The 21,211-nt window shown below is 39.4% G+C and overlaps 1 protein-coding gene across 5 annotated transcripts in view; it reads right to left on the bottom strand.

The window, feature by feature from the left end:
- Window positions 1-2,409: 2,409 nt before the first annotated feature.
- The window catches only part of Rmnd1 (required for meiotic nuclear division 1 homolog), an 86,165-nt gene continuing 67,363 nt past the window's right edge, over window positions 2,410-21,211 (bottom strand). For 4 of the 5 annotated variants that reach the window (XM_078018894.1, XM_021723905.3, XM_005321372.5 and 1 more), the window contains 4 exons: window positions 19,763-19,839; window positions 14,234-14,354; window positions 3,026-3,142; window positions 2,410-2,616 (listed from right to left, as the gene is read on the bottom strand). In XM_078018894.1, the coding sequence (XP_077875020.1) occupies window positions 2,584-2,616; window positions 3,026-3,142; window positions 14,234-14,354; window positions 19,763-19,839 (348 nt within the window). In that variant the 3' untranslated portion in view covers window positions 2,410-2,583. Of the gene's footprint in view, window positions 2,617-3,025; window positions 3,143-14,233; window positions 14,355-19,762; window positions 19,840-21,211 lie in introns of those variants that run through there. The other variant, XM_078018896.1, reaches the window with a different exon arrangement.

Raw genomic sequence — 21,211 nt, 5'->3', positions numbered from 1 at the left:
AGGGGGATTCTAGAAATTTGCTTCAGCCTCCATTTAATCTCATAATCATAAATGAATTTTTGCCTAATAAAATGGGATTGTAGGAATAGTTAACACTCCCATACTTCCACATACATTACATTAGTCCTCACAGCAGCTTTATGAGGGAGTATATTATCAAGCCAAAAAGATGAAGAAACTGAGGCCCAGAGAATTTGAGTGATTTGGACAAAGTAAGTGGTGATAAAGCAGGAATTTAAATCCAGGTTGATCTTAACCACTGAATGCTCATGGGTGATAGGAATTCTTATACTACTTTGTGGCAGTGGGGGAGTAGGGCATTTGTGAGCCATTGGTAAATGTATTTACTTTAAATTTTCAATATCTGGCTAATTTTCTTGGTCATTTTGTTCTTGAGATTGTAGTCATGAAAATAATTTCTTGTTATTTGTATTTCTAACTAAAGTAATTTTTAAAGCTTTTTCATAATTTAAGTTGGAAGATTTTAATCATAAAAGTTGAATTGTTTGAATCCATAATTTTCAGTTTATCATACATATTGATATCTAAAATAATTCTGTTATACCTGATTTTTCAGTCTTTGTGTCTAATGGAATATAATACCATGAATTGATGTTTACCATGATTTTTTAAAATACAAGTAAATTATTAAAATTTAATTTTGTTCCTTTTACTTGACAATTTGTGTTACATTCCCCCCCCCCCGCAAAACTTTATCCTAATATAATAAATGTTTGATGATTCTTTTCGTTCTGTGCAACATTTGTATATAAATTGTTAAATTTTAATTTGCTGTCACTAAAGGCACTAAATATTCATGTTTTTTTCTGGATTGAGTTTAAATTGTTACTTTTACCTAAACAGCAAGTTGTACATGTTTATACTTTGAGTAAAAAGTTTTTGGAGGTATGCTACTTAAATCTTAAATAGATTTGGGGCAGGGGTTGGGGGGGAGGTTAATGGCCCTGATTCAAAGAGAGTTCAAATTGTCTTCTTGTTATGGCTTCCCAAAGGTTTTTTTTTTTTTTTTTTTTTTTTTAAAGTTTTTAAAGGGCATTAAATACAGTGGGCCAAACTATACAGGATAGGTAAAAGATGCCTCTTCTGTGAAGTGTAAGAAGGGAAGATGGGAAAGGAGAACTGGCTCGATACACTGATTATAGGTGCATTCTACAGCATGCTCACCTTATGAACTACATGGAGTTTTATTTTAAAAACAATTTGTCATCTATCCATGTCTACATCCTTCTCAGAAAGTTTGGTTACCCTTGGAGTTACACATAACTCAGGTGGAAAATAGAAACACTATGTATTATGCTGAAAATGATGCCAGATGTTCATTCACTTAATATTATTACAGCAGATAAAACAAAACGCCTATCAGTAAGAGGGTATAAGGTGAGTGTATTTTCTTGGTGGAATACTGTATCATTTGAGGTCCAAAATGACAGTTTCCTTGAGTGTCATGGTGTACCCACTGGCTTGGGAGACTAAGGCAGGAGGATCACAGTTTCAAAGCCAGCCTCAGTAACTTAGTGAGGCCTTGTCTCAGAATATTTTAAAATAAATGGCTGGGGATGTGGCTCTGGTTAAACACCCCTGGGTTCAGTCTCCTGGTACAAAATGACAGTCTCGAATTTTAGAACAAAATAATATTGTGTGAACGTGTGTGTTTGAAAAAGCAAATTCATCTTGGTGGAGACTAGGGCCCAAGGAAGAGTATGTATTAAGGTTATTTATTTAAAGGTGGGGTCTTAATGGGCTCTTCAGGTTGGTCTTGCTCATGGGCTCAAGCTCAAGTGATTTTCCTGCCTTGGCCTCCTGAGTAGCTGAGACAGGTGACTTCAACCCTTTTTTTTTGGTGTTTGTGTTGCTAGTGATGGCAAAAGCACCCTAGTACTGAGCTGCGTCCTGAGCCCTTGACTTGTTCTTTAGGTATGTAAATTCTTTCTGCTGGGTAGTTTTTTGATTTTCTCAAAGTATGTGTGAAACGAGAAAAGTGTCTATGGGAAGAACACATACTAGTGAGCAGTTGACTCAAATTATCATCTAAAATAGGTATGATGTGTTTCTACCATCAAAGCTTGTCTTGATACCATGTATGTTAATACTCCTGAGATCCTGTACTGTTTTTTTTAGCCAAGGCCATGATGAAGGGGTGGTGTTCAAATTCTAGGCCTATTTAAGAAGTATGATTGTGCCTGCAGTGGCACAATCCTCAGCAACTTGGTGAGACCCTGTCTCAAAAAGTGCTGGGGATGTAGCTCAGTAGTTAAAAAGTCTGGGTTCAATACCAAAAACCCAGGGGAATCTGCTGAGATTTCTTGGATGCTAAGGTTATCCAGAGTTCTTTAATCTGAGGAAAACAGTTTCCTTTTGAACTGTCATTGATGCAGACTCAAAACACTGTACTCTTCCTAGTTTTTATTCAAGCAATAATATATTTAGAGCTGAAAAAGACCACTGTATCAAGAAATTGAAATAATTAAATATCTATTAAATAAGAGATCACCCAGTAGTGAATGGTCATTTTTGATTGCAGAACTTGAATATCTCTTGAATCTCTCTTTGGTTATCACAGGATCAGAAAAATACTCGTCCCAGCTCAAACATTACCTTAGGATGATAAAAAAAAAATTAACTCCACAGTAAACAAATGTATTGCTGCAAGCTACAATGATTTCCAGGATCATGATTAATGAAAAAGGCTCCTCGAGTAAATACTTGCCTTTCTACATGCCAAGCTGCAAATCTGAGGCCCAGTCAATTGATGTTGGGCTATACATAATAAATTCACAACTAGAACTTCTAAATGCTACCTTTAAAATGTAGGACCTTTCAAAAAATTACACTTAATGCAATTGCGAAATATCAGTCATTTGAAACTTGAGCCCCTTTTGTGAATAGAATTAGTAATTAAAAGTTATCCCCTTTCCTGCTATAACTCTGTAAATCAAATTGTCTTTATTATCCTAGGCCCTTCCATTGTAAAAAGGTAGAAAATGATGTGCCAGATTCTATTCACCTCAATGGTGATGAGGATGACGATCATCCACTCCAAACGCAGTGCCCTCTTCTCATTCAGATGATTCCGCATTAGATCTGTTAATTCCATGCAGTGCTGAAGTTTTTCATTCATGACCTGTATTAAAAAAAATCTTGGTTATCATACTTAAACAGTTTAAATTTTAAGAAATAAAGCCAGGCGCAGTGGTATACCCATGTAATTCCAGCGACTGAATGCTAAGGACAGCAAGTTAAAGACCAGCCTCAACAACTTAGGTCTTATCTCAAAAAGGGCTGGGGATGTAGCTCAGTGGTAAAATGGCCCCTGGATTCTATGCACAGTACTACAAAACAAAAACCCTCCCACTTTTCATCTCTTCCCCAAAGTCAAGAAGCCATTCTTTCCAGACAGTCTCCTAGAGGCATTTTGTAATGCAGATTTAAGAAATGTGTGCATGCCAGTCTTTGTAAAGCTCTTCCATCCCCCTTGGGGATTGAACCCAGGGTGCTCTACTAGTGAGCCACATCCCCTACCCCCCTTTTTTTGTATGTGGAGGGCTCTTGCTAAATTTCCTAGGCTGGCCTTGAATTTGCCATTTTCCAGCCTCAGCTTCCCTAGTTGCTGGAATTACTGATGTGTGCCTGGCTATTTCTAAGATTTTTGTAGAAGATATAAAAAATGAGGTTTCTGAGTCTTTGTTTTTGGTAGCTGCCTTTCGTTGTTTTTAGTTTTGGTAGTGGAGATAAAAGAGGGCATTCTTCTGAGCTACATCCCCAGCAGCACCTCCCCACCCCATTTTTTTCCTCCAAAGGCACAGACAAGTTTATTTAGGAAAGGAAAGACACATTCAAGGGAAAAGGGGTGTGGGGGGCATTTTCAATAGAGATGCCTTTGTGGTCAAAGAAAGCAATACACAAGAGAGAATGCAGACTGTCTCCAGAGGGAGAGCAACCCTTTGGTGTGGGGTGTTAATAGTTATTGAGGGACAGTGCTAGGAGCTGGACAAGAGGTGGACACAGGGTAGAGCTGGAGAATTTCACTCCAGTTTTTCTTCTGCACTATCCTTCATTTTACAGGGCATGACTGTAAACTTTGTATCTTAATGGCTTGTGGGTGTTTCCTCTAAGATTATGTAGCCCTACCCCAAATCCCTAACTCCCCCCAATTTGATCCCTTAATCTTAAGGGTTGATGAGGGGTAAAGATCCATCACCTATGGCTACTTCAGGCTGGCAGGGGTGATGACCCTGGCTGGTCAAAGTCTCATAATGACTATTCTAAAGGAGATATACCTTGTCTCAGTTGATCCCTGGCTCTTAAAAATTTTGAGATGGGGGTCTTACTAAATTGCCAAGACTAACCTTGAATTTGCAATACTGCCTCAGACTCCTGATTCCCTGGCATGCCCATCATCCTTAGGTGGTTAGCAGTTTTAAAAGGCAAATTTAGCTGGGTCTGGTGGCACACCCTTGTAATCCCAGCAATTTGGGAGGCTGATACATAAGGATCATAAATTTAAGGCCAGCTTAGCAATTTAGCAAGGCCCAAGCAATTGAGACCCTGTCTCAAAATTTTAAAAAAAAAGGGCTGCAATGTGGTTCAGTGGTGAAGCTGCCCTGGATTCAGTCTCCAGTACTAAGAAAAACGACAAAACATGTTTTTTTTTTTTTTTAAAGCATGGCCTTAAGATGTTAAAAACAATGGTTACCTTCTACTAAAACCCAACACCAAACATGTCCTGCCTACTCACCACTACCAGGTGCTACTTTTTACTCTGAGCAGCAAAGGTTCTGTAGTATGATGACTTATCTGGTGGTTTTGGGGATTCACAGAAAATACTGAATTTAAAACCTGTCTGACTACTGGCAAGTTATATACCTGCTTAATATCTCTGCTTTGTGCTTTTTTGTTTTTTGGGGGGTTTTTTTAGTTGTAGATGGACACGATGCCTTTATTTATTTTTATGTGGTGCTGAGGATCAAACCCAGGTAAGCGCTCACACATGCCAGGTAAGCGCTCTACCAGTGAGCCACAACCCCAGCCCCCTGTGCTTTGTTTTGAAAACTGGAAAGTCTAGGAACAAACTTTCCAAAATAGTTTTGAGCCAGGCATGGTAGTGCATACTTGTAATCCCAGTGACTCTGGAGGCTGAGGCCTTAAGCAACTGAGACTCTGTCTCTAAATAAAATACAAAAAAGGGCTGGGGATGTGGCTCAGTGGTTAAGTATCCCTGGTGACAAAAGAAAAAGGGAGGGGGTGTCGTTCATGGGAGTATGCTGAAGTGCAAGTTTATCCAGTGAGGATTGAGACTAATCATGGTGCGAAAATTGATAAAAAAACTCTTGGTGCATCCTGTTCATGGATTCTACAGTGGTGAACTACAACAATAACATTCACCCACACTCTATAGACTTCATGGTCACCTGTGATTTCTAATCTGAATATTTGTAACAGTGTTTCCTTCCTTCCTTTTACTTGACTACCTCCTTCCCTTTCTTCCCTCCCTTTTTCTGTTGATTATTTCATCTTGGCCTACAAAATGTTCATCTTTAAAGTTTACTTCTGTCTTCAAATTACCTACTCACCCTTCTTAATTTCAACTTTGACTAAATAAACATCATCTTCCTCCACTTCCTCATCACTCAACTTATTTAATTCTTTAGGATTTGTATATAACTCACCAGTACAAGTATCCTATTAAATATAAGTTAGTTCCAAAACCCAGTTAACCCAAGCATTTGACAACATGTTGAAATGTGCAATGAAGAGTTTCTGCTACTACATGCTTTCATTTAGCTATAGAGGCACTTGTATCACGTAAGCAAATGAAGAAGAAAAGAATGGAAGGCTTCATGGGGGTGCTCAATGTGAAGTAGGCCTTCAACAGTTGCCAGGAAGAAATGGGTGGTGGCAGAAAGGGGACATTTATTTCAAACAGGGAACATATCTAGACAGTGCATAACTTGGAAGAAGTGCTTGGAAGTCAGGTACTTGGGTACTCAGTGCCTCTGAGAATTATATACTCAGTGCCTCTGAGAATATAAATATATTCTCAGAGGCACTGAGTACCCAAGTAGTACAGGTAGAATAATGCCCCCCATCCTATATATATTCGCAGCTGTTGCTAGAACCTATGAACACCACAAGACTAAGATTGCTAATCAGCTGACCTTAAGACAGGTAAGGCTAGGTTATCTGGGTGAGCCCAATGTAATCACGGGGTCTTTTAAGCGTGGAAATAGAGGTAGAAGAATTCAGAATGATACAATGCAAGGAAGACTCGACTTGCCTTTGCTAGACTGAAGTAGGGGCTGAGTCACAGGATGTAGGCAGCCTCCAGAAAGAAAGATAGGCCTACAAACTCCTTGATTTTAGCCCAATGAGATCTATGTCAGGCTTCTTACCTATGAGACTGTAAAATGGTAAGCTTGTGGTAATTTGTTACAGCAGCAACAGAAAATATGCCACACTATAATGTATAGGCTTTATTAAAAAAGTCCTTTTTTTACCCCCCAATCCTAAAATACTTGTTTTAAGATTCACTGTTCTACAGGAAAGAAGGCAGAATGGCAAGTGAGACCATATGTCTCTGCTTTCTGGACCGAAGGTGCAGAAGGTCTTAGACTTGTCCAGGGGAGGGAGGAGGCCAAGCAACAGTAGGGATGCATGTTAACTATGGGGGGACCTCAAGGCTGGGATCGGTATGGCAATCCTATCTGTTGTTCACTAGTCCAGGGCTTATCACCTAGGCTTTCAATAAATATCTCCCAACGAATGAGTGATACTTAGTTAGGAATGGAGAGATGGTCTGACAGATGAGAAGTGGAGGGTGATGCAAAAAGAAGACTCCCAGATGACTTTAATTTTCTGACTGACTGACTAGATGGTGAGGCTTGATGGTTCTGCCAGTAGCTAAAATAGAAAACAGGAATGGGTCAATCTTTTCTGAAGAATACAGTGAGTTTCACTTTGAAATGTCAATACTGATCTATTCTACAAATTCAAGAACCTACTGTATGTGACAGCTTTGCCCAAACTGGGAAGCAAATAATCAGTCTCTGATCTCAAGAAGCTCACATTACAGTAGAAATGGCACCTGTATTCAGAAGGAAAGCTATAAGATATGTAAATGTGGAAGGGGTCTGTGAGATTTGGGAGGCAACTGGGCAATACTTGGTAGACAAGGGATTAGGGTTATACCTGAAAAGGTGGAGTATAAGTCATGAAAAGGAGTGCTCATGGAGCAGGTAGCACGAGAACCACCTGTGACAGGGACACCAATTTGATAAAATGGCACATGGCACTGGCTGCAAACTGGTTTCTGTACCCCTCCCCCACAGTGCTCTAACTGGTCTCTGAAGATTTTCTTCCAGTGATCCAATTACCAAATGAAATGACCTGACCTCTGCCCTCAAGTTTTTTGACTGCTTTTCAGCACATCTTACGCCCCATCTCCTGATTTCCCCAAGACTTATCTTGGGGGAAAAAACAAAAATAAAGACCAGCTTTCCCCTAGTCTTCTTGAAAGACCAAATGGCTTATTGAAGGCCAGAACCAAATTCATTCTTCTTTTGATTTAGCTGTAGTGCCAACAGAATGTTGAGCTGTCCCTGAAAGGCCACTGCGTTAAAGGCTTGATCTCCAGGTGGAGTTATTGGGAAATGGTAGAACCATTAAGAGGTGGAGCTTAATAGAAGATCTTTAGGTCACCGGGAGTATGCTTCCTGTTTTAGTCAGCTTTTTCACCCACTGTGGCCAAAAGACCTGACAAGAACAATTGGAAGAGGAAAACTGTATTTGGTGCTCAGTTTCAGAAGTCTTAGTTCATAGACAGCCAGTTCCACTTTGGGCCAGAGGTAAGGCAGAACATTACTTAAGAAGGGCGTGGCAGAGGAAAGCAACTCGGGAGTAGAGAGAGCTCCACTCAAGAAGGACAAAATATACGCCACCCCCCCACCCCCGCATGCATGCATCCATCAACATAGCTCCTCCAGCCACACGACCTACCTACAGTTACCACCCAGTAAATCCCTATCAGTGGATTAATGCAGTAATTAGGCTGTCTCTCTCAACCCAGTCATTTCATCTCTGAAGCTTTCTTGCATGGTCTCACACATGAGTTTGTGGGGGATACCTCATATCTAAACCACAGCACGCCCTAGCTTGTGATGTAAGTGGTTTGCTCTGCCACATGCTCCCACCATGGTGTGCTGCTTCATTACAGTGGGGCCAATCGATCAAGGACTGAAACCTCCCAGACTGTGAGCCAAAATAAACCCGTGTTCCTTGTAAGTTCATTATCTCAGGTATTTCTGTTAAAGTGATCGAAAGGTGACTAACACAAGTCACTTTTAAATCTTGACTGTTTGTGGGGATGCCAAGAAAATACTTAAGAGAAAATGTAGTTTGAGAACTTTAGGAATGCTTCCTAACTCAAGTGGAAGATTTAACACCAGAGAGATGCCCGAGTGAGACTCGGCAGTGAACAACTAACTTGCTAGTAGTGAGGGCGGTAAATCAGGCATTTTAAGGCTACTTTTCACTTATCTGACCACTCTTTGATGTCTACTCTGGAGCATGTTGGGCACTTTGAAAAATATAAGGAAAGGAATACTGTCTTTCTAGTCTTCAACCAAGTCTTTCCATAAATGCTTTCATTCATACAGGAGCCTATTATGAGCTCTGATGCTCTAGTGACTCAAAGGACAGAACTTCCCTTAAGAAATGCATAGCTCTAGAGACAGACACGCAATCAGACCACTGTGATACAGTCTCAAGTGCTGAGCTGGAGGGTTCTATCAGAAATAAAAAGCACAGGAAAACTTCTAGGAAAGATTTGGGCTCATCAGGCAAAATGCAGTTAGGGACAGTGTTGGCCCAAGGACACAGAATGAATTAAATCACACCAACTTGAAAGGGTATGAGAGACACTTTTTAATGGTGCTAGATTAAATAGATCTTTACTTGGGTACCCAAGACCTTGGAGAAAGCCCTAAGCAATGCCAGCTACCCAAGTAGCTTTTTTTTTTTTTTTTACTCCCTCCCTCCCCCAGTTTGTAGAGATGTAACTGACAAAATATTTTTACTTGTTTATAGTGTTCAGTGCAATAATATGTATCCTCCCTGTGTACTCAATGTTCCTCAAGTCTGTTATTATACTTATATAGACAGTTCATATAAAATAAAAAAAAATAACTGCCTCAGGACTGACTTTCAACAGGAATCTTCACATTTGGGGAAGTGGACCCTGCTCCCTGCATTCTCGGCTGAGCCAACTTTCCAATGGTGGGTACCAAAGAATCTTTTCCACTCAGAGGAACTCTGTCCCTGGGCAAGCTCAAAGGGACCCTTTATGGCATATCCTTCCCTCTGGTTTAGCGGTGACAATGCAGTGGCACATTCTCAGGGTTTTCCTTTCCTTCTTAGTAGGTAATTGATTCTTTAGCATTACTCTTCTTCCACTGAGGGTTTCATGTTGAGTGTAAGGAATCTGAGTGAACTCTTAAAAGGCATTCTTGTCACTTCTCTTCCTCTGGATCATAGGCTCAGTATCTTCCTTGCTCAAACCTTCACTGTTGGTGTTGGGCTGGCCTTGAACTTGTGATATTCCTGCTCAGACTCCTGAGTTACTGTCACTATAATTATGTATCACTGTACCCAGCTCTTTGTGAATTCTTTGGTATATTCAACATAAAAGACTGTAGTGTTTGTGAATAAGTTCAGTTTTACTTCTCTTTATAGGAGATTTTACATTTTGCAGATACAGATAAAAACTACCCATGAAGGATTGGTGACTTGTGTAGCTGGCACTGCTTAGGGCTTTCTCCACAGGTCTTGGGAGCCCAAAACTGGAAGAACATTTGATTCTTCTAGCTGTTAATGTGTAGCAGAGGTATAACTGTTAATTCTTTATTGGAGGAACTCAATCTCAAACTGGCCTTAACAGTGGAAGAATGGGAACACTCATTAGAGAAGGGTGGGCTTGGGCAGCCCTCTTGTACTCTCTGATGTGTATACTGTAATTTTTAACACTTGTACTTGATTATGATTTAGTTGATCACTAGGGTTGTGAATCAATTGTAGACTTTATTTCAATAATTACATCATTAGCAGTGGCATACATCTATAGTCTCAGCTACTCAGGAGGCTGAGGCAGGAATGCTTGAGCCCAGAAGTTCAAGGTCAGCCTGATAACATAGTAAGACTTCATCTCAAAATAAATGAAATCAAAATAATTTTTAGGGCTGGGGCTGTGGCTCAGCAGTAGAGCGCTTGCCTCGCACGTGCAAGACCCTGGGTTCGATCCCCAGCATCCCATACAAAAATAAACAAGTGAAATAAAGGTGTTGTGTCCAATTACAACTAAAAAATAAATACTAAAAAAAATAATAATTTTTAATCCTTTTTTTTTTTTTTGGTAGCGCTTAGGATCAAATCAGGGGTCTTGTGTCTACTAGGGTCCTGAAGATGGAATCATTGAAGTAACTGACAGTGAGTGGGAAGATAACGTGGGTCAGCATTCACAAAGTAGGCCTCTAAAAATTTCCCCATCTTTTTCTCAAAACTATTATGGCAGGCAGACTTCTGAGATGCCACCCAAATATTTTCCACCTCCTGGTGTTGCTTCTAGGTCATCCCCTCCCCTGGAGTGTGAGCCAGGCCTGTTGATTTGCATTTAACAAATAGAACACAGCTCAAGTGATGGGCTGCCCTCAGGCCAACAGCCTGAAGAGGAATTGAACCTAGGCAGCAACCACATGAGTGAATGAGGAAGTGAATCCTCAGTCAATCCTTGCAATGACTGTAGCCTTATGAAAGATTCTGACCTATAAAACTACGGAATAATAAGTATTGTTTCCAGATACTTAAGTTTTGAGGAAACTGCTTGTTATACAGCAGTAGCAACACTTTATCTTCATAAACCTAGCATCTGTGTTTTATTTAGGAAGTGGTGATTGAACTCAAGGGTACTGGACAACTGAGCCACATCCCCAGCCCTATTTTGTATTTTATTTAGAAACAGGGTCTCACTGAGTTGCTTAGCATCTTGCTGTTGCTGATCCTGCCTTTGAACTTTCGATCCTGTCTCAGCCTGAGCTGCTGGGATTGCAGGCATGTGCCATTGCACCTGGCCTAGCATCTCTTTTATATCCTCTAGATCGTATAGTCCACAACCACGAAAGTCCAAAGTTTTTTACGCAGCCAGAAAACTAGATTGTGAAATCTGTGTTTTTATTAGACAATGGTATCTAAAATTGTGTTTCTATTAGACAACGGTATCTAAAACTGATGGAGTCCACTGAAATTATATTCTTACAAGGTCTGTGATAACTGTTTCTATGCCATTAGAAGCAACATAGCGAGGATGGTTATCTTTCCCTGACATTGGCAATAATGTCCATTTTCTTGTCTTAGAAGATAAGGAATACCAAGATGGGTGACAACTGTAGATTCTTTTATTGTGGTTAAGGAAGGAACAGTGTCTGACTGGGAGGAAAAAATGTAGATGCCATCGTTGCTATAGCATTCTATGAGCCTTGGAGGAGTTTTGCAGTTTTATTCTCCTTGCTGTACTGGGGAATGAACCCAGATGCACTCTACCACTGAGCCTTTTAAAAAATATTTTGACACAAGGTGTCATTGTGGAGGCTGGCTTTGAATTTGTCATCCTTCTGCCCTAGTCTCCCAAGTAACTGGGATGATAAGATTGAGCTACTATGTCCAGCTAAGTAATTTCTTTCTTTCTTTCTTTCTTTTCTTTTTGTGCTGAGGATTGAACCCAGGGGTGCTTAACTACTGAGTCACATCTCCAGTCTGCTCCCTTTAAACTATCTTCAGATAGGATCTCACTAAGTTGTTAAGGCTGGCCTTGAACTTGTGATACTCCTGCTTCAGCTTCCCAAGGCACTGGGATTACAGGTGTGCACAACCATGCCCAACAAGTCATTACTTTTTGATGGAACACCAAGGTGAATATAGGGAGTGATTGGAAACAAGACTGAAAAAGGAATAGAGTAGTGAGGACCTTGTATATCAAGCAAAACCCCCAGATTATAAACACTTGTGGCAATGAAGGAAACTGGAAGTATTAAAATTAGTTGGAGGGAATGAAAAAAGACAGTTAACAGACCCTCTCAGTAGAGAAACAGAAGGTGTAAAGAAGAAACAGAAATTTTAGAACTGAGAAGTGAAATACAATGAAATAAAAAATTCATCCTCAATAGGAAAATGAATATGACAGAAGAAAGAAGGGGTTAACTTGCAGGTGGAACAACAGAAACCACCCCACTCACACGACAGAGAGAAAAATGCACCGGAAAAAATGAACAGAGCTTCAAAAGACTTGGACTATAATAAAAGATCTAAGGTGCAAGTTGTAGAATGACAGCAGATTTCCTGTCAGAAGCCAGGGAGGCCAGGAGGAAGTGACCCAGCATTTTTCAGGTGTAAGAAAAGAATTATCAACCCCAAATCCTGTACCTTGTGAAAAGATCTTTCAGGAGTGGAGGAAAAATTAATGGAGGGGATGCAAAAACTAAGCAAATGTGTATCAGCAGACTTATCTTTAAAAAGTGGCTAAAGAAAATTCTTTCTCTCTCTTTTTTTTGGTACCGGGGACTGAACTCTGGGGCACTCAACCCCTGAGCCACATCCCCAGCCCTATTTTGTATTTTATTTAGAGACAGGGTCTCACTGAATTGCTTGTGCCTTGCTTTTGGTGAGGCTGGCTTTGAACTCTTGATCTTATTGCCTCAGCCTCCTAAGCCGCTGGGATTACAGGTAAAGAAAATTCTTGAAAAGGAAGGAAATAATAAATGAAGAAATTATGGACATAAGAAGGAAGGGAAAGAACAGAAAGATAAGAATATGAATAATACAACAAACTTTTCTTCTGAGTTTTTTAAAATTACATTTGATGGTTGAAGCAAAAATGATAACACTATCTGATTAAGTTCTTAATATCTACAGAAAAAAATGGGAAAAAGAATAGTTAAGATTTACAAATATGGGCAAGAGGGATATAGTGGGAAGTAAAGTTTATATGCTTCATTTGATCTGGTAAAATGTGGAAACAGAAGACTGTGCTGTCTGTATAATGACCATAATAGCCACTGAATATATGTGGGAGGAGATATGCTCAAAACATCAATAAAACAAAATTTTAAAAAAAGTCTCAGCAATCCTCAGGAAGTCAGAATTGATATACCCAACAATATGGAAGGCTCTCAAAGGCAGTACGTGCTGGTCAGTGAAAAAAGCTGATTTTAAAAGTTACACACTGTTATTACTACTGCCAGGGTGTGAAGCTGATGAAGCTGGCGGGTGGAGGCTGGTGTGGGTATGAAGGGGTGCCTGAGGGAGTCGTGAAGCATTTTGATCCTGTGGCTACATGGGTTGACGTGTGTGACACAGTGTCACAGAACTCTGCACCTGTAGCACCACCACTTTCTGTTTGCTCTTTCGCCACGTAGTACACTCCACGGCTTCCACCTCCACAACGGCCTCAAGAAGGATGCCTCTCCTCTCCAGGCACTTTTTTTTTTTTTTAATATTTTTTAGTTGGGGATGGACACAAGACTTTTATTTTTATGTCCGAACCCAGAGCCTCACACAGGCTAGGCAAGAGCTCCACCACCAAGCCCGAGCCCCCGGCCCCCGCCCCATCCCTTCTCCTCTCCATTTTACCTCCACTCTTCTAAATACCTCAGAGATAGTTTTCTTTGGGTAACTTATTCTTATCTAATCTCAGCACTTCTTAAATTTAGTTTATTACCCTTCCCCTGATTCTTCTTTGTTTGGCCACCTTTCTGCCTGTCACCTGCAGACAAATATTAGTCAACTTTTGTCCTCTCCTCTGGCCTGCGATTGTCAATCGCTTGATTCATCATACAGGATTTTTCCTTAAGTTTATTTCTGTTTTCAGTGTCTCCATAATAATTCAGGACTTCCCAAACTCTTGCCTAAACATGACAAGAATTTCCTAATGCACTGTTAGGCCTTCAAACTCCTACAAATCTCATCTTTGAAGCAAAAAGATCCTGACTCAAAAAGTTGAAATGTGAGTGTAAAGAGGACAAAAGGGCCATTTGAAGAGATCTGAACAGAAGTTAAAGAAGATATATCCCTGAAAACAGTTACCATGTTCACTTAATTTAAATGCCACAGTCATGCAAATTATAGGCAACAACATTTTTTCTCTTAACAAAAGTACAAAGTACAAGCATACCTTAACTCTTCGAGTAATGCTAAGGAATTGACAAGTTTTATCATAAAGTTCCTCCAAGTTTTCCCTGTCCCAGTAGAAATCAGGAGTGATCAGGAAGTCTGAACTCAAGTTTATACGGTGCCTTAAAAAAAGGAAAATTATAATCTTTTTATCTTGAACTAAAAATCAGTGTTTCTATTTCATACTTATATTGTGCTATATGAGAACATTTTAAAATGCTGACATTTGCAAAATACTTGTAACGTAAATCTAAACAACTGAAAAAAGAATTTTAAAATTCTCAACCAAATTAATCCAGTCTTTAATTACATTCTGTTTTCAATTTCTAAAGTTGTTTCTTTTTCATTACAAAAAGCTTATAATATACACACACATATTTGGGAGGGATAGGTAATACAAAGATCAGAATTTTAAAAATATATACAGGTATAAGCCTGTCATCCCAGCAATTTGGGAGGCTGAGGCAGGAGCATCGCAAGTTCAAAGCCATCTTCAGCTGGGATGGGCACACACATAATCCCAGCAGTTTGGGAGGCTGAGGCAGGAGGATCAAGAGTTCAAAGCCAGCCTCAACAAAAGCGAGGCACTAAGCAATTCAGTGAGACCCTGTCTCTAATAAAATACAAAGAGGGCTGGGGATGTGGCTCAGTGGTTGAGTGACCCTGAGTTCCATCCCCGGTACCCTGCCCCCCAAAAAGCCATCCTCAGCAATTTAGTGAGTCCCTGAGTATAGTAATTTAGCAAGATCTTGAGTAACTTAACAAGAATCTCTCTTTAAAAAAAACAAACAAACAACAACAACCAAAAGCCTGGGGATGTTGCTCAGTGGTTAAGGGCCCCTGGGTTCAATCCACAGTACAAAAAGAAAAAAAAAATGTGTCTATACATTTATATGTATAGGTAAAATTGACAAATAGTACTCTTAATTGTGGGTGTGGGGGGTGACTGAACCCTGAGCTTCATTTTACCACTGAGCCACACCCATCCCTTTTTAAAATTTTTTAATTTTGAGATGCGGTCTGGCTAAGTTGCCCAGGCTGGTAGTAAGTTTGCAATCTTCCTGCCTCAGACTCCTCAGGAGTGGGATTACAGTGTGGCCACCACACAGCTTTCTCCCATTCTTACCTTCAGCTCTCCTCTCCTCCCTCTTCCTATGGTGGCCACCTGTTTCCTCTGCATCCTTCCAGGGATTATGCAAACACTGGACAAGCAGACTCACACACCCATTCTTTCTCTCCCTCTCAGTTTCTGTTTTGTATAGAGGTCTAAGTTTACTTAAAATTTTTTAACTAAATGAAGATTTAAGTTGTAAAAGTTACACATAAATAGTTGCTCACTATAAAAAAGAAAATATCCTAGAGAGGAGTTGAGAAAAATAGTGGTAAACCCTCGTAAATACATGTCTCAAATCCTTTATTCTCTCCAATGACAGGCCCTGTGAACACTTCAATGTGGCCTTATAGATGCTCCCTGCGCATACATGCTATCAAACTAAATGTGAATGATTTTTTTCTGTTGTGACTTCACCCAATATACCGTGCCATGTTTCTTTTCAGATTCATCACCTTCCTTTATTAACACACATGCACTTTTATTTTAAGAATAAGGAAACTTTGGATAGAAAAGTCAGCCTTATAGCGCTGGGGATGGACCTCAGTGGTAGAGTGCTCGCCTAGCATGTGTGAGACACTGGGTTGGATCCTCAGCATTACATGAAAATAAATAAAAAATAAAGGTATGTGCCCATCTGGAAGCCTTATAGAAACTTACAAATCTAAGTATATTTAGATCTAACTTTTGAGGCTTTATTTATTTATTTTGTGGGACTTCAGATTGAACCAAGCCCTTTATCCATTATAGATAAGCACTCTACCACTGAACCACATAGCTAGGCCTTTTTATTTTATTTGGGGATGGGGTCTTGCTAAGTTGCCCAGCCTGGCCTCCAACTTGTCATTCTCCTCCCTCAGCCTCCTAAGTAGCTGGGATTATAGGCGTGCACCACCTAACTCAGTGACTTTTGAGGTCTGATATTATAATTTGCAGCATCAGCTTCTGCCTGCATTACTAAGAGAACAAGAGAGAAGAATGCAGCTTTTCCACTTCTGCCATGGGATTGCTCCTAAAGAATGACCTTGAGTTAGGGTCCCTAAACTATGAGAAATGCATGGATGATGAAACACTGAACTACTTCTCTCCAGGCAGAATACCTAAGAAGCAGCAGCAGCCTAGGGTACACATTTATAAGGAGCTCTGGTAATTCAATACATAAGAAGGAATAAAACTGGATAATACTGCCCAGTGAGACAAAAAGCAGTATCCAGGATGTTTCATTCCATAAATCCTTGGACAATTATAAGAATAAAACAAACTGAAGCCAGGTGTGGTGATGTATGCCAGTAATCTCAGCAACTCAGGAGGCTGAGGCAGGAGGATCACAAGTTTGAGGCCAGACTCAACAACTTAGCAAGGCCCCAAGCAACTTAGTGAGACCCTGTTTCAAAAAGGGCTGGGAGTGTAGCTCAGTGGTAAAGCACCATTGACATCAATCCCTAGTACAAAAAATTAAACTGAAAACATTGCCAGACATTTATTTAGAATGTGCATTATTGTATTTCATAAATTTTAGCACACAGTCCTTTCCATTTAACATCTGTAAATATGGGAGGTATCTTAAAATTATTGATAGTGTCTGTTAAAATGTGACAGTTGTGACTTACTTGTCATTACCTTGAACTATTTCCAATATGCTTCCTTTCTGCATGTTTAAGAGGGAATCCATATCAAATAAGACTAAAGGGCTATGTGTGTAAAATCTAAATTCTAAGATTAAAATGCATTATTATAATTGCTAGATATGTTGAACATTTTTTCATACTTTTTGACCATTCATATTTCTTCTGTGAAATGTTTGTTCAGTTCCTTTGCCTATTTATTGATTGGGTTATTAATTTTTTGGTGTTAAGATTTTTGAGTTCTTTGTATATCCTGGAAATTATGCCTTATCTGTGGTATTGCAGATGTTCTCCCATTCTGCAGGATCTCTGTACATGTTCTTGATTGTTTCCTTTGCTGTGAAGCAGCTTTTCAGTTTGATACCATTCCATTTACTGATTCTTGATTTTACTTCTTGAGCCTTAGGGAGTCTTGTTGAGGAATTTGGTTCCCAAGCTGACAAGTTGGCAAGTTGGCCTATTTTTCTCTTCTAGTAACTACAGGGGTCTCTGGTCTAATGCCTATGTCCTTGATCTACTTAGAGTTGAGTTTTGTGCAGGGTGAGAGATAGGGGTTTAATTTCATTCTATTACATATGGATTTCCAGTTTTCCCAGCAACATTTGTTGAAAGGCTATCTTTTTTCCAATGTGCAATTATAGTGTCTGTATCTGAGATAACTGTATTTATGGGGGTGTGTCTGTGGGTCTTTTATTGGTCTTCATGTCTGCTTTGGTGCCAATGCCATGCTCTGTAGTATAAATTAAGGTCCGGTATTGTGATGCCCCCTGCATCGCTTTTCTTGCTAAGGATTGCTCTGGCTATTCTGGGCCTCTTATTTTCCCAAATGAACTTCATGATTGTTTTTTCTATTTTTGTGAAGAACGTCATTGGGATCTTTATAGGAATTGCATTAAATCTGTATAGTACTTTTGGTATTATGGCCATTTTTATAATGTTGATGCAAATTAAAACTACACTGAGATTCCATCTCACTCCAGTCGGAATGGCAGTTATAAAGAATACAAGTAACAGTATATGTTGGTGAGGATGTGGGGAGAAAGGTACTCTCATACATTGTTGGTGGGACTGCAAATTGGTGCAACCACTATGGAAAGCAGTATGGAGATTCCTTAGAAAACTTGGAATGGAACCACCATTTGACCCTGTTATCCCACTCCTCGGTATATGCAAAGGTCTTAAAATTATCGGACTGTAGTGACACAGTCACATCAATGTTTATAGCAACTCAACTCACAAGAGCCAAGCTATGGAAACAAACTAGGTATCCTTCAACAGATGAATGGATAAAGAAAATGTGTTATATATACCCAACGGAATATTACTCGACATAAAGAATGAAATTATAGCATTTACCGGTAAATGTATGGAACTGGAGAATATCATGCTAAGTGAAATAAACCAATCCCATAGAACCAAAGGCCAAATTTCTGACTTGTGGATGCTAACCCACAACAAGGGAGGGTGGTGGGGAGAATAAAAGTCCACTGGATTAGACAAAGGGAAAGGAGGGAGGGGGGAATAGGAAACAATAGAATTCATTGATCATAACTTTCCTAACCTTGTATTTGTATAAAAAACTAGGGTAATTCTACACCATGTATGACCACAAGAGCAGGAACCTAAATAGAATTAGTTATACTCTATGTGTGCATATTCTGCCAAAATACATTCTACTGTCATACACAAAAATGAAAAAATGCGAAAATAGAAAACTTTTTCTTACAGACAGAAAAACAATAAAAGGCAGCCATTCTTTTCCAGTTCTTTACCTAACCACTAAAGGTTTACGAAAACATTATCAGTATGAACACATGATGTGGTGATGATTCAATATGTAGACAAATTCCATCATTCTCTTAGGTTACTACAATTCTATAACTAGATAACTCTGTTTTCATGGAGGAAGAAAGTTATATATCTTTTAAAATTCTTCTTAGTTGTAGATGGACACAATACCTTTATTTTTATTTTTATGTGAGGCCAGGGATCAAACCCAGTGCTTCACACATGCTATGCAAGTGCTCTACCACTGAGCCACAATTCGGCTAAAAGTGGTGTATCTCCTGAATTCTGGATCCATTTGACATTTATATCTCCTGAATTTTTCATTTCAGTATGAAATAAATATAAACATAAAAAAGGATTATTATAGTTTAAGTGGCAGAGTTTTCCTTGTCTATGGCATTTTATAGTGACTGAAATTCAATGAAATATGGTATATAACTTTTCAGTAGCAATTAAGTGATTTAGCAACATGATGCAGTGATATATTTTTACTGAGAATTCCTATTAACCAAATTCTAGACTCAATCTTCCTACCTTCAAAGAGCATCTATTGTGCCCTTGATATGGTTTAATGTAGACCAATTAAAATCTCTTATACATGCTGATTATCCTCCAGTATAGTCCTAATACAGCCTGCTTGGTTCTCATGGGTAAGAGTTCTCCATGCTAGTAATCAGTGAAAGAAAAATAGCTGTAAGGCAAATGTTTTTTTTTTCTGTATTTTTTATACTAGGGATTGAACTCAGGGGCGTTTGACCACTGAGCCACATCCCCAGCCCTGTTTTGTATTTTATTTAGAGACAGGGTCTCACTGAGTCGCTTAATGCCTCGCTTTTGCTGAGGCTGGCTTTGAACTCGCGATCCTCCTGCCTCATCCTCCTGAGCCACTGGGATTACAGGCGTGTGACACCATGCCCGGCTTAAATGTTTTCTCTTTAATATACAGGAATGTTTTCTTGATATTTTAAGCATAAGAAATGTTATATTTACAAAAAGAGAATTTTACCTGAGGGCAAAGAGTTCACCCATTTTCTGCATAACTTCTTTATGAGACAGTTTCACTTTCTTGCCAGCTTTTAAAGCCTGTTTGGGAGGGGGGAAACACACACAGTCAGCCCTTTTTCTGTGGGTTCTTCACCTGTGGATTCAACTAACAAAGAATAGAAGTATTTTTAAAAATTACACCAGCACTGAGTATGCGGACAATTTTTCCTTGTCACTGTTCCCTAAATGGCATAGTCTATTACAATTATTTACACAGCATTTATTTATATTAGGTATTATAAATAGTCTACAGATGATTTAAAGTATACAAGAGAACATGCATGGGTTACATGGAAATACTATGCCATTTTACATAAAGATGAGCATCCATAGTTTTTGGTATATTGAGGGTAGGGATTGGGCCCTCGAACTAATCCCCCATGGATACTGAAGGATTCCAGTAAGTATTAGATTCATCAAGCAAATTCTAAAGGAACAAAATTTTAAATTTACATACATAACTCTTATATGTCAGTCTCCCAAATAGACATCCACACTCACCCCAAGATTTCAAAATCTTATTTAGTAGAAATTTTATGCTTTTTAAAATTTCCCTTTGCTATAGATTATTTTCTTTCTTTCTTTTTATTCCAGTACTGGGAGTTGAACTCAGAGGCACTTTACCATGAACTACATCTCCTGCCTTTTTCATTTTCAGTAGGATCTCACTAAGTTGCAGAGGTTGGCCTCAACCTTGCCATCCTCTTTCTTGGCCTCCTAAACCTCTGGGATTACAGGTATGTACCATCATGCCTGGCTAGTTTGGTCCTGAAAGTCCCCCAAAGGCCATGTGTCTGAAGATTTGGTCCTTATCCTGTGGTGTTACTGGGAAAAGGTGGAAGCGTTATGAGGTGGGGCCTAGTGGGCAGGAGTTACTAACTGGGGTGTACCCTCGAAAGGCATACTGAGAACTTGGCATGTGACACCACGCTCGGCTTAAATGTTCTCTCTTTAATATACAGGAATGTTTCCTTGATATTGTTAAGCATATGAAATGTTATATTTACAAAAGAAAATTTTGCCTTAGGGCAAAGAGGATAGTTAGTTAAGGAGAGTTAGTTATGGCAAAGGTAGCACTAACACAGAAATAGGAAACTCAAGATTTCTAGGCCCTGTTGACAGACCAAAGCTAGTCTAGCAGTCTGGTAGAATTCCAGACTTTCTCTTCCTTTTTCTTTGCTTCCTGGCTACAGAGAGGCGAATAGCTTGCTCTCCCACAGGCTCCCTACCATGAGATGCTTTTTTGCCAAACATCTAAAAGCAATGGATTTGTCCAACTATGGACAAAAATTGCACCAGCACTGAGTATGCTCCGAACTGTGAGCCAATATAAACCTTTCTTCTTTATAAACTGATCATCTTAGGTATCTTGTTACAGTAATGGAAAGCTAAAACACCCTTTGTATCAGCA

The sequence above is a fragment of the Ictidomys tridecemlineatus genome, chromosome 8 (genome assembly GCF_052094955.1).
Source record: "Ictidomys tridecemlineatus isolate mIctTri1 chromosome 8, mIctTri1.hap1, whole genome shotgun sequence".
In the NCBI taxonomy this organism is placed as follows: Eukaryota; Metazoa; Chordata; class Mammalia; order Rodentia; family Sciuridae; genus Ictidomys; species Ictidomys tridecemlineatus.
The sequence above is the reverse complement of the archived record's forward strand: the minus strand, read 5'-3'. Positions and strand labels throughout refer to the sequence as shown.